This window comes from Lissotriton helveticus, chromosome 6 (genome assembly GCF_964261635.1).
Source record: "Lissotriton helveticus chromosome 6, aLisHel1.1, whole genome shotgun sequence".
In the NCBI taxonomy this organism is placed as follows: domain Eukaryota; kingdom Metazoa; phylum Chordata; class Amphibia; order Caudata; family Salamandridae; genus Lissotriton; species Lissotriton helveticus.
The window spans coordinates 195705841-195718643 of NC_136067.1; the positions used below are offsets into that span (position 1 = coordinate 195705841).

At 40.9% G+C, this 12803-nt stretch overlaps 1 protein-coding gene across 2 annotated transcripts in view; it reads left to right on the plus strand.

Annotated features, from left to right (window-relative positions):
* LOC144761283 (cysteine-rich secretory protein 1-like) overlaps positions 1-6573 on the plus strand; it is an 84322-nt gene extending 77749 nt beyond the window's left edge. For both annotated transcript variants that reach the window (XM_078646730.1, XM_078646729.1), the window contains exons 4-5: positions 1937-2025; positions 6006-6573. In XM_078646730.1, coding sequence (XP_078502856.1) covers positions 1937-2025; positions 6006-6130 — 214 coding nt within the window. In that variant the 3' untranslated portion in view covers positions 6131-6573. The remainder of the gene's footprint in view (positions 1-1936; positions 2026-6005) is intronic.
* The last annotated feature ends 6230 nt before the right edge of the window (positions 6574-12803 follow it).

The following is a 12803-nucleotide window of genomic DNA, read 5'->3' on the forward strand; positions in this document are numbered from 1 at the left end:
GTAAAACATTATAATTACTTTAAAACAAATGTTCCTTTTCACCTGCTAAAAAATTACTTGCACACACAGGTTTCAAATTAAATTGGGGCAATCCTTTTCCTGGCTTAGTGCTACACATATAAAATAACTTCAACATTTTTCTAGTCGAGTATGCTTCTATTAAACTTCTATATAAAATAATTACCTGCTTTAAGCTATAATAGGTTATAACAGGCCATTATTTTTAAATACATTTTATTAAGGATATTTTCTTAGCTCCAGTACAAATGGTGTGTTTGATAGGCATACGTTTTACTAAATTAAACACAAAGCTTTCCAAAATGCAAATGACACCCCGTCAGCATTTCGTTTCTTTTAAGTACAGCTTCTTGCAAACTGTTCACACCACTTTAAAGCAGCTTCATTGGTGCTCCAGGAAGGGGACAGCCCTGTTAAATACTATAAAGGACACATCCCTAGAAAGATAAGGGCAAGGAATTAAACACTGTCTCTATTTTTAAAACTGCTTAGCCATATGGTTAAATAATTTGAATTAACCTAGTACTTTTAAAACGCAAACTTTTGCTTGTCATATTTAGCCAAGTAGTATTACATATGGAAAATCAACCCATATAGTATTACCACTGTTCACGAAGATATAGTATACCATCCATTTTTTGCAAATCGTTTATTGACATTTTATTAGACACACCTTTCACACACTAATTATGAATATGTTCGCCTTTACTAAATTGCATTTGTAACAGTTTCACAATTGGTAAATGGTGACACTGTTTAGGTCCTGTTTATTTTTTTTTACAGCCTCTACATTTCTTTTCTTACTGAACCTTTTTTAGGTGGTTTGTAAAATAGCGTTGTTCGCAAAATGCAATTCTAACATGTTCCTATGTCTGTATTGTATTTATTTAACTACTTAGATATCGATGATATCGATGACAGTAAAAAGAAAGTGTTGGGCCCCTAAACATACACATGAGTTATATTATTATTTATTTTATAGACAAAGGGAAAATAAATATGTTATTTACGGGTTTGCCACTGTTTTCGTCTATATAGTGTAGGAATTATTACATAGCTTGCAAGGGAAAACATTTTTATGTTTACAGCGGTATTTTCAAAAACTTTATTTCCTAGAAGCTAATGCACAGTGTATTCAGATCATTTCTCACTATAGTATGCAATCGTGTACAAACTGAGAATAAACTTATACTTTTTTCTAAGAAAATTAGTGTGACAAAATGGGTAAAGGCGAAACTGGTGGTAGAGCTTAATTTATTTGCATCTTATCAGAAAGTTAGGATTCCCTATTCAAATACCAGAGGTTTTCGGGGGGAAAAGGAATTGCAGAAACATAATAATAATAATAATAATACAGCATTTATAAAGCGCCTGGCTACACATAGAACAGTGTGTCCCCGCGCTAATTACTGATAAATTCTACCTAGGGCCTGAGAGAACAGGATTATGAAGTGGGGAAAAGGAATGTTTTTAGTTTCCTCCGGAATCCTATTTCAGATGGCTCCATCCTCATATTCAGAGGTAGAGCATTCCAGTATTTGGGGGCTAAGTGCCTGAATGAGCGACCGCCCATTCTGGCCCTAAGAATACGGGGAGTTTTAAACAGCATCGCACCAGAAGATCTTAGATTGCGAGTAGGGCGATGTATGGCCAGGAGGTTCTTGAGATAATCCGGACCTTTGTTCTGGGCTATGCGATGTGCGTAGCAGAGGGCTTTAAATTTAATACGCTCCCTGACGGGAAGCCAGTGGAGTTTAGCCAAGGCAGACTTTCCTGATGCTCTTATGATGCCCATAACATTTTCTTAATCGTTTTCCTCCATGTAAATATGTTTACTGTCACAGTTTACGTTCTCAGTTTCACATTGTTCTTTGGGTCAACTGTAGATTGCCTAATGTTTTCTAATTGATATTTCCAGGGGCAATGATGTAGAAACCATGAATGAACCGTACAACGCAGGGGAACCATGTGCTGACTGCAAGGAACACTGTCTACAGGGACTTTGCAGTACGTTTTGTAATTGTTTTTTCAACGTTTTGTAATTGTTTTTTCAACGTTTTGTAATTGTTTTTCCCATAGTAAATGCAACATTGTTAAAGATGTAGGCATATTTGGTTAGGCTCCAATATTATTTCAAATGTTGGCCTATTGATAGCATACCAATGATTGGAAGCACTTATCACACTAAGTTATAAATATTCACGGTGTAAGAATGCCACTAGGATCCAAAATGTACTTTTCAATATAAGCGCTAGATCCAAGGCCCTGAATTTAGGTTTAAGTGACAAAAATTAAGGAGTTTGTTGCACGTTGTGTGGTATCTTTGTTTCCATTATAACCAACATTTCATTGTTATGATACAGTATGAACACTTTTGGATAAAGCAGTATTTCCACAATAAACAACATCTGGGGAAATGGTATAAGTAAAAACTCCTTGGAATGCACCCAGGGACAGCTTTTCTAAATTGTCATGGAATGCAGTGCAGCAACCACATGTGCTGCACTGTGTTACACTAAAGCCAAATTACAGTGCAAAGCAATATCTACCAAACGTGGCCTGTTGGTGTTATCTCCTCTGCTGACTATCAAACCAGGATGCCTTTAGCAATGTTCAACCTTGCACAATGGTGCAAAGGTTAGTGTGTACTGTCTAGCATAGAATGTTTACTGGAAGTATACCTTTCACCGCAAATTCCTATGCATAGACAAACTCAGAAGTATGAAGAGCATTGAATATGTGCTGTGCCCTCATCACACGTGCAATGCGTGTTTTTTTCTTTTAAATAAACATATTTCTCATTATTAAAGCCTGCTTCAATGATGCATTAGTTGTGATGCAAATTTTAGTCTTGATGTCTTGGTACATTATGCGTTGTGTCAAAACCTGTGGATATTTGTGCAGAACTGCGCCAATAAATCTCCCTTGGCGCACTGTGACATAAAGCAGCACTAAAGCGTTTTTGCACTGAGAAAAAGACACCTTTCATCCCTAAAGACCCTGTGCATCGGATAGTACACACCCTAACGACATTTTACTTTGCTTTGCATCAAGTTTAGTACATTTTTGTTGTTTTGTGCCAGAGCAAAGCATTAGTAAATCTAGGCCATAGAACTGTACACAAGTTGCACATTTCTAGGCATACTTCTTCAACCAGGTGGTGGTACATTTTATGCACAGTACACCAAAATCTCAGGACATTAAAAAAAAGTGTAGAAGGCTAGTCTGCAATAAATTTAAATGAAAGAACATACATATTTTACAGTAACTATAACATATGGGATTCTGCAATACCTGTATAAAAGCCTGCCTCTAATTTCTTTATAGAACGCGACTAGCGATCATCTCAACTATAATATTTTATTATAGTTGAGTTCTGATGCCACAGTGCCAGCACCAATCACTGACAAGCAGAAAGGTGATATTTATGGCAGCAGGTTTACTTTTTGCAGTCCTTAAGTAATTATTTAAAGTCAGAATCCTTCTGCACCATTCTACTCAGTTCAATCAACTGCGCTTTTTAAAATTGAATTGTATTAAACTGATTCTAATATCTTTTTGCAACATATATATAACTTCATTTTGCACTATAGGTTATATTGTTATTCTTAATTTCTGCAAACATGCTCTCTCTTTAATATTAAAGAGCTACCCACCAAAGATTTAAGTGGTGTGTAGGAAAGGTGATGGTGTGTCCATGTATCATTATGACTAAAGTACCACCTGCTGTACATGATAAGGATATTGCAAGTCATCTTGGAGTTCCATATCCTTGTAAAGGAACTCGGCCTGCACCCTTGTTCCGCTGTATGGTCATTGAACTTCTCTGTGACTTTCAATATCTCTATAATGTACAAATACAGCAGGGAATACTCTGTCCTGTATATCTAACATGCAAAGCTACCAAATAACCCTGGGGAAGATGAGTCTGTAATCTTAAGAAATATACTCTTGCATTAACAAAGCCTTATCGTTGCCCAAGAAAGCTCAAGGTCTTCCTCCACGTCTTGATATTAGAGGTGACTGTGATTGTTCACAAGCAGTGGCAATGTTACTCGATAAAAGATGCCTTGCTTAATTTGTCTCCTGCATAGATGAAATGGGTTTGTTGATTGTGCTGAATACTTGAGTACTAGTCTATCAATCTGATACAGGCCTGAGAGCTAGTCACAGTACATGGAAAGGGTTTTAGATTTTCTGGATTACCTGACTGGAATATTAATAAAGTTTCCGCTACCGGGTAGGATCAGTGCCTGATGAAGAGCCTGAAACACTGATTTGAGCCTGCTAATATTGCTCCATAAATAAGACTTCATGTATCTCAATCTCTATTAGCTGATTGGAACAAGAGGTTGATTTGAAGAAACAGCAATAGCAGGGTAGCTAGATTATTTTTCTCTGTATTCACTCTTGGTATTTTGCAACTGTTATTGGGTTAGAAACTGCAAAAGGAATTTTCCTAATGTACAAAATCCTTTTTACGAGTTGCTACGAAAAGGCTTTCCTGATGTTTGCAAATCACAAATATGACAAGCCATCCCCCTCTTAGTTATGTATGAGAGAGGAATGTATCAATGGTTTATGACCTTAACAGTCAAGTAGTGGTCCTCCAGTAGGATTTGTAAATGAATCACAAAAGAGAAGGTGAAACTTTTTTGCAATGCAGCACTGATTCGTTAAGGCACAGGGCTCCTTTAAAAAATATGTTTTCCATATGCGAATTCAAACAAGGTGATATTGGTCTGTTGTTCCTTGCAGGCATCCATCATTATGTTTGCAACCAAGAGCAAGAGATAGCAAATTATGATCTGCCTAATTACCTGAGACCGGTCTTTAAAGGCCCACTCCAGTGTTCCTCCAAGGAATTGAAAAAGGAAGCCTCTAAGGCTATTAGAACATTTCACCCCTAGAGGGAAGAATGTCCTGATTTGTAAAACAAGGGCCACACGGAGCATGAGGTAGTTGAAATCCCTTCGGACTCCATAATGCCTTTATTCACAGCTTCTGCTGTGAATATACAGTGGAATGTTGATGCTCCGGGTTTCTACCAGCCATTAGAAGCCCAGAGAACTCGATTGTCTTCAATGGAGCTCTCAACATTCCATTGTTCTAATATTCTTTAGGTAAATCTTTCAGTGAAAATCTGTGATTGGAAATTTTACAATGTGACCTATTTGTACAATTTGGTCACACTACAAAATTAAAGCATGGTTCGACTTTTTGTGACCATTCTCTTGGTGCATCTTGCCCAAAGTTCTTTCTTTGAGCTTGCAACTTCACTCAGCTCATGGAGGGTCTATGACACCGAAAGGTGCCTGTTAGGTGCAAAATGGGAGGGATAATGTAAACTGTCTGTCTCCTCCAAGTCTTCTTCACTGTACCAGTAGTCATATCTTAATACATTTGTAGGATTTTTGAGAGCTGAATATTCAGTCATCTTCCTCTTCATGAGTCCTGAACTATTGGTTAAGCTGTAAGATGCAGTACTCGAAAAAGAAACACGTTAGAGTGGGTAGAAGAAGTGGATTCATGACAGAGCAGGAACATATATGTGCTTCTATCATTAGTGATCTTGAATCCAGTTAATGCCCGTTAGTCTCATTGACCCACACTGCGGCTGGTAACCAAAGGGTAGCATTACTCTGTAGTTCCACGGTCATTAATGCTCAACACCTACCATCTGTCATCTGCTGTAACCAAAGCTGAATAAATACATAAAATCAATGTCTTCTGCACGTGCCTTCCCCAAATCTATCATTAAATTAACAAATGCTTTGAGTGTGCTTCACTATCATCAACCTTGTGATGAATGTATATAAATTGTCCATATGTTCTCTGTGTGACCTACTTGTGGTATGAACTTCGAATAGTTCTAATATTAAAAAAAGTTTAAACGGTTGCACAAATGTAGTCATTTTATATAATTTGCATAAAGCGAATGTACTCTACACATGTACCCATATTTTCGTCTCATTTTCTAATTTCAGCCAATCCCTGCAAACATCAAGACCAGGCTGCATACTGCAAATCAGTAAAGGAGCAGGATTTGTGCTGGGTGCCGAAGTTCAGGAAGGGCTGTATGGCCACCTGTGACTGTAAGGGGAAAATCTAGGACTTCTTACCTACAACGTCCCCTCGTTTTCATTATGGTGCTTCAAGACCTACTTGACCCCATGAAGAATGGTTTCTTCATTACCTTGTTTCAATCTGTCATTTGCATGTATTGGCTGAAGTATTTGGCTTGAGAGTAGCATAAAACGTTGAAATATGCATAGGATGAATTTTATTAAATTGCTAGAAATATTTGAGAGCATTCCATTTCCTACTAGTTTCGTTAAAAACATGTATATGGAGTGGAACGTTGAGGTAAGGACTGTTTGCGCTTTTGAGAAATCAACATGTAATCTTGACATTTTTTCCAAATGTTTAATGATTTTTCACAGAACTTGTAGCAAAAGTTGTTTTCCCATGTTATAATTTGCTATAACTTCTATGTTTTTGTCACTGCTGTCATATCTACTGGTAACTTTTTAATAAATCAATTAGTCTTCTGTCTTTGTGTATTAGCGGTGCTTAGTTTATTATGCCTGGCTGTATACCACCTGGACAGTTGTCTGTGTGAAACCTTTTGGCAAGGTATGCCTTTGCTAGCGTGATGCGTGTATGCTGAGACTGACTAGACTATTAAGCTGCATAACAGCCCTGACAGACATTAATTGGAATAGAGACAAACATAAATGCCCATTGGCAAAGATAATAGACCTCGCCTATGCAATATCAATTGGCTTTGTCACAGCTGTGCAACTTTGCTACAAATGAAGCAAATAAAGGAGCTTTGACTTAGTCAATGCTGGCTGCTTTATAGCGCTCTTTTTATTTTACTTTCAGCCATATTGTACAGCAGCTGAGGATGTCCAACTTAAAATCCTGAAAAGAGGAACAATATGTCACACATAGTTGCATACGCAATCAACGAGCTGACTTTGAATTCTCTAGTCATGCTTCTGCTTTCTTGACCATACACATTGGATGTTCCATGTTTCACAACTTCGCAATGCAATGGGGCTTACTTGTAGACTTTACCCCAGAGCCATGGATCCATCCAGCTTCCTGGGGCGGAACACAGAACAGAGGTCAGTGTCTGCAGGTGCATGACCAACTAGGGCCTGCTTGTATTTTGGTTGATCCATCACAGTGGTTGGACTGGGTTGACTCAATAATGAAAGGTGGTCTATGCCACAAACCACATACACCTTTCAATGAGACACTGCTGTTACACAACCATGATGGCACATCTGCACTTGCAAACCTCAATGTACTATATGCATGGCCAGATATACAACTTGCTTACTAATTTTTTCATAGATTATTTACTATCACTCATGTACACATGCTATCATTTTCAAGTCACATTCAAACACCTCCTATATAGGGGCTGATTACGATGGCGGGTGGTTCGTCACCCCTGTCCCGGAGGTGGCGATCCGCCGTCCATCGTAACCTGATTCCCCCCCGCCATAATATAATGGCAGGGGGTATCTGGGCAGACGCAAAGTCCGTCCACAGCTTTTACGCCTCCTATATAGGGGCTGATTACGATGGCGGGTGGTTCGTCACCCCTGTCCCGGAGGTGGCGATCCGCCGTCCATCGTAACCTGATTCCCCCCGCCATAATATAATGGCAGGGGGTATCTGGGCAGACGCAAAGTCCGTCCACAGCTTTTACGCCTCCTATATAGGGGCTGATTACGATGGCGGGTGGTTCGTCACCCCTGTCCCGGAGGTGGCGATCCGCCGTCCATCGTAACCTGATTCCCCCCGCCATTATATAATGGCAGGGGGTATCTGGGCAGACGCAAAGTCCGTCCACCGCTTTTATGCCGGTTGGCAATCGTTGAGATTGCCAGCCAGACGGATTGGACCACGATATGGTAGGATGTGTGGCTTTGAAGGTCTTTCCATGGCAGCAATGCCGCCATGGAAAGGCTGACAGGGAATTGCTTTGGGTGCCTGTTGCGGGCCCCCGGGGGGTGGTGGGGTGGGGTGCTGCACTGGTCCATTGTCGTGCACAAGGTGGCAGAAGCCACCCGGTGCCTGCCACGTTATGGCAATGCACAACATGGCATTTTACCATTGCGGCGGGTGCTGCAGCTAGCAGCACCGCCGCAATGTTAAAATGCCTGATGCGACTGCTGCAGTGGCGGTCACATCATGATTGGGGTGGCGGTCCAGCTGCTTGGCAGGCGGGCAGTCCCGTTACTGCTAGGGTGGTGGGCAGACTTAAGTCTGCCCGCCATCCTAATCACCCCATAGTAAATGGATTCAAAATTAAAATGAATGTAGGATCACCTTCATCAACACAAACCTGTACTTCTAAATGCATGTATTTCTGATTTATTTTAAATTCCATACACTAGGGATGCTTTCAAAACCAGATGTGTATTTCCCTTTTTCTGACATATCATAACAATTTAAATCACATTTGTACCTGCTTTCTCTGACTCCAATTTGTAGGCAATGACACTTGTGCAAATGAGTTCTACCTATTTACTCCACTAGGATGTTTTTCTTTTCATCCCCCAGTTTTTCGACCTTTAGTCTGGGTGAGTTTCACTGTCTGAGCATCATTCACAGACATTTTAGTACTTAGACTACTGGGAATAGATGGTCCTGCACTGGCCTGGATTGCCTCCTTTTTAAGTGAGCGCACTTTCCAGGTCTTCTCTACGAAAGCCGCACCTGCTATTTGTCCCTCGGCGTATGGCGTCCCTCAGGGGTCCATTCTCAGCCCTTTATTATTTAATATTTACATCAAACCCCTAGCTTCCATCGCGGAGGACGCTGGGCTGACTATTTTTTCATACGCCGATGACACGCAAATTGTCTTCTCCCTCTCCAGCACTGAAGGCATCAATGTGTCTAGTCTGAAAATCGGATTGCCACGTGTGGCTGAGTGGATGCAGAGGCATCTCCTCAAGCTAAACGGTGACAAGACCGAGATCGTCATCCTGGGGAAACACAAAGATCTTTGGGGCCCGCAACACTGGCCTTGTGCTATGGGTCCCCTTCCTCAACCGGTCTCTGTGGTCCGCAACCTTGGATTCCTCATAGATGACAAGCTCTCTATGAGGCAACAGGCTACCAAGGTGGCTGACATCTGTTTTACCACATTGAGATGGCTCCAGAAATTTCTCTGGATGTTACCTCATGCCACCAGGAGAACCGTTGTCCAGGCGTTAGTAACATCTCGCCTGGACTATGGTAACGTCCTTTACCTTGGTGCCGATGTTGCGACCATAAATAAACTACAGGTAGTACAAAACTCATCGGCCCGACTTTTATGTAACATCCCGAGGAGATCTTCGGCCACCCAGGCCCTTCGAGATCTACATTGGCTCAAGGTCTCGAGCCGTATCAAATTTAAAGCCTTATGCTACCTTTTTAAAATCAAGCAGGGCTCAGCCCCATTGTATCTTCAGAGTCTTGTTCAATCGTACAGGCCCAGCCGTACATTAAGATCTTCGGCTAACTGTGACTTTGTCATTCCTAGATTCAAACTTGCGAAGATGGGGGGAAGATCTTTCTCCCATCTAGGCCCCAAATCCTGGAATGCTCTACCTGTTGCTCTGAAAACTGAGACTAACATGCTTTGCTTCCGCAAAAAATTGAAAAATTTACTTTTTCAATAGTTTTCCTGCCACCCTAGCTGTCAATAATGCTGTTGTGTTGTCCACTTTTCTGCTTTAGTCTATCCCTTGCGCCGGGAAACCCATTGCGGGTAGCTGTCGCGCATTATAAGTTTTAAATAAATAAATAAATAAATAAATAGACTGAGTGTGATTGCCACTAGTGTTCACAAGATAAGGCCACTGCAGTGCAGCTAGGGGCACTGAGCTGGTTACATGTAAACCCATTTGGCATGTGTGCGGGCTGCATGTGAGAGACTATTGTCATGTGCAGCCTGGTGCTGCACAAAGCTTTAAATTGCAAAGTAACACCCTTCCGATAGGCCAAAACCTTTCTTTTAAATATTAATACATTACCCCTAAGGAGGCCTTATTGCCAATAAAGGTATGGTGCATAGTATTTAAAAATAAAACATGTAAATGTTAATGTTGAACATGTCTTTAGTGGATGGAAATAATTTACTATTCCCACTTCAGCAAGTGCAACAGTAGGGAAAGTGTTGGATAGCGGAGGGATAAAAATGACTATTCCCACTCCAGCGACTGCAACGGGAGGGAAAGTGTTGGATAGCAGAGAGGAGTAATTTACTATTCCCACTACAGTGAGTGCAACAGTAGGGAAAGTGTTGGATAGCGGAGGAGAAAAATGTCATGTTCCCACTCCAATCACCGCAACAGTAGGGAAAGTGTTAGATAGTGGAGGGAAAAATTACTATTCCCACTCCAGCAAGTGCAACAGTAGGGAAAGTGTTGGATAGGGGAGGGGAAAAATGTCATATTCCCACTCCAATCAACGCAACAGTAGGGAAAGTGTTGGATAGCGGAGGGAAAAAATTACTATTCCCACGCCAGCAAGTGTAACAGTAGGTAAAGTGTTGGATAGCGGAGGGGAATAATTTACTATTCCCACTCCAGCGAGTGCAACAGTAGGGAAATTGTTGGATAGCGGATGGGAATCATTTACTATTCACACTACAATGAGTGAAACAGTAGGGAAAGTGTTGGATAGCAGAGGGGAAAAACTACTATTCCAATTTCAGCAAGTGCAACAGTAGGGAAAGTGTTGGATAGCGGAGGGATAAAAATTACTATTCCCACTCCGGCGAGTGCAACAGTAGAGAAAGTGTTGGATAGCGTAGGGGTAGAAATTGCTATTCCCACTCCAATGAGTGCAACAGTAGTGAAACTATTTGATAGCAGCGGGGAATATATAACTATTTCCCCTCCAGTGAGTGCAACAGTAGAGAAAGTGTTGGATAGCGGAGGGATAAGAATTACTATTTCCACTCCAGTGAGGGCAACAGTAGGGGAAGTGTTGGATAGTGGAGGGAAGTGATTAACTATTCCCATTCCAGCAAGTGCAACAGCAGAGAAAGTGTTGGATATGGGAGGGATGAAAATTACTATTCCCACCTCAGTGAATGCAACAGTAGGGAAAGTGTTGGATACCGAAGGGGTAAAAATTACTATTCCCACTCCAGCAAGTGCAACAGTAGGGAAGGTGTTGGATAGTGTAGGGGGATAATTTACTATTCTCACTCCAGCAAGTGCAACAGTAAGGAAAGTGTTGGATAGCGGAGGGGATAAAATTACTATTCCCACTCTAGGGAGTGCAACAGGAGGGAAAGTGTTGGATAGCGGAGGGGAATAATTTACTATTCCCACTCCAGGGAGTGCAACAGTAGGGAAAGTGTAGCATAGCGGAGGGGATAAAATTACTATTCCCACTCCAGGGAGTGCAACAGTAGGGAAAGTGTTGGATAGCGGAGGGGAATCATTTACTATTCCCACTCCAGGGAGTGCAACAGTAGGGAAAGTGTTGGATAGCGGAGGGGTAAAAATTACTATTCCCACAGAACAACATTCAAATTGAAGAACAAACAAAATATCAACTAAATACAACATATAATAAAAAACAAACAAAACAAATATATACAAATATAAAAAATAACAAAACATAGATATATATTATAATGTAGCGAACATCTAAAATTACTTTTTTTTATTTAACAAATAAATATTGTGTAATAGAAATATTTCCCTTTTTCTGACATATCATAACTATTCAAATCACATTTGTACCTGCTTTCTCTGACTCCACTTTGTAGGCAATGACACTTGTGCAAATGAGTTCTACCCATTTACCCCACCAGGATGTTTTTCTTTTCATCCCCCAGTTTTTCGACCTTTAGATTGGGTGAGTTTCACTGCCTGAGCATCATTCACAGTAATTTTAGTAGTTAGACTGAGTGTGATTGCCACTAGTGTTCACAAGATAACGCCACTGCAGTGCAGCTAGGGGCACTGAGCTAGTTACATGTAAACTCATTTGGCATGTGTGCGGGCTGCATGTGAGAGACTATCGTCATGTGCAGCCTGGTGCTGCACATAGCTTTAAATTGCAAAGTAACACCCTTCCGATAGGCCAAAACATTTCTTTTAAATATTAATACATTACCCCTAAGGAGGCCTTATTGCCAATAAAGGTATGGTGCATAGTATTTAAAACTAAAACATGTAAATGTTAATGTTGAACATGTCTTTAGTGGATGGAAATAATTTACTATTGCCACTTCAGCAAGTGCAACAGTAGGGAAAGTGTTGGATAGCGGAGGGATAAAAATGACGATTCCCACTCCAGCGACTGCAACAGTAGGGAAAGTGTTGGATAGCAGAGAGGAGTAATTTACTATTCCCACTACAGTGAGTGCAACAGTAGGGAAAGTGTTGGATAGTGGAGGGGGAAAATGTCATGTTCCCACTCCAATCACCGCAACAGTAGGTAAAGTGTTGGATAGTGGAGGGAAAAATTACTATTCCCACTCCAGCAAGTGCAACAGTAGGGAAAGTGTTGGATAGGGGAGGGGAAAAATGTCATATTCCCACTCCAATCACCGCAACAGTAGGGAAAGTGTTGGATAGAGGAGGGGAAAAATTACTTTTCCCACTCCAGCAAGTGTAACAATAGGTAAAGTGTTGGATAGCGGAGGGGAATAATTTAATATTCCGACTCCAGCGAGTGCAACAGTAGGGAAATTGTTGGATAGCGGAGGGGATAAAATTAATATTCCCACTCTAGGGAGTGCAACAGTAGGGAAA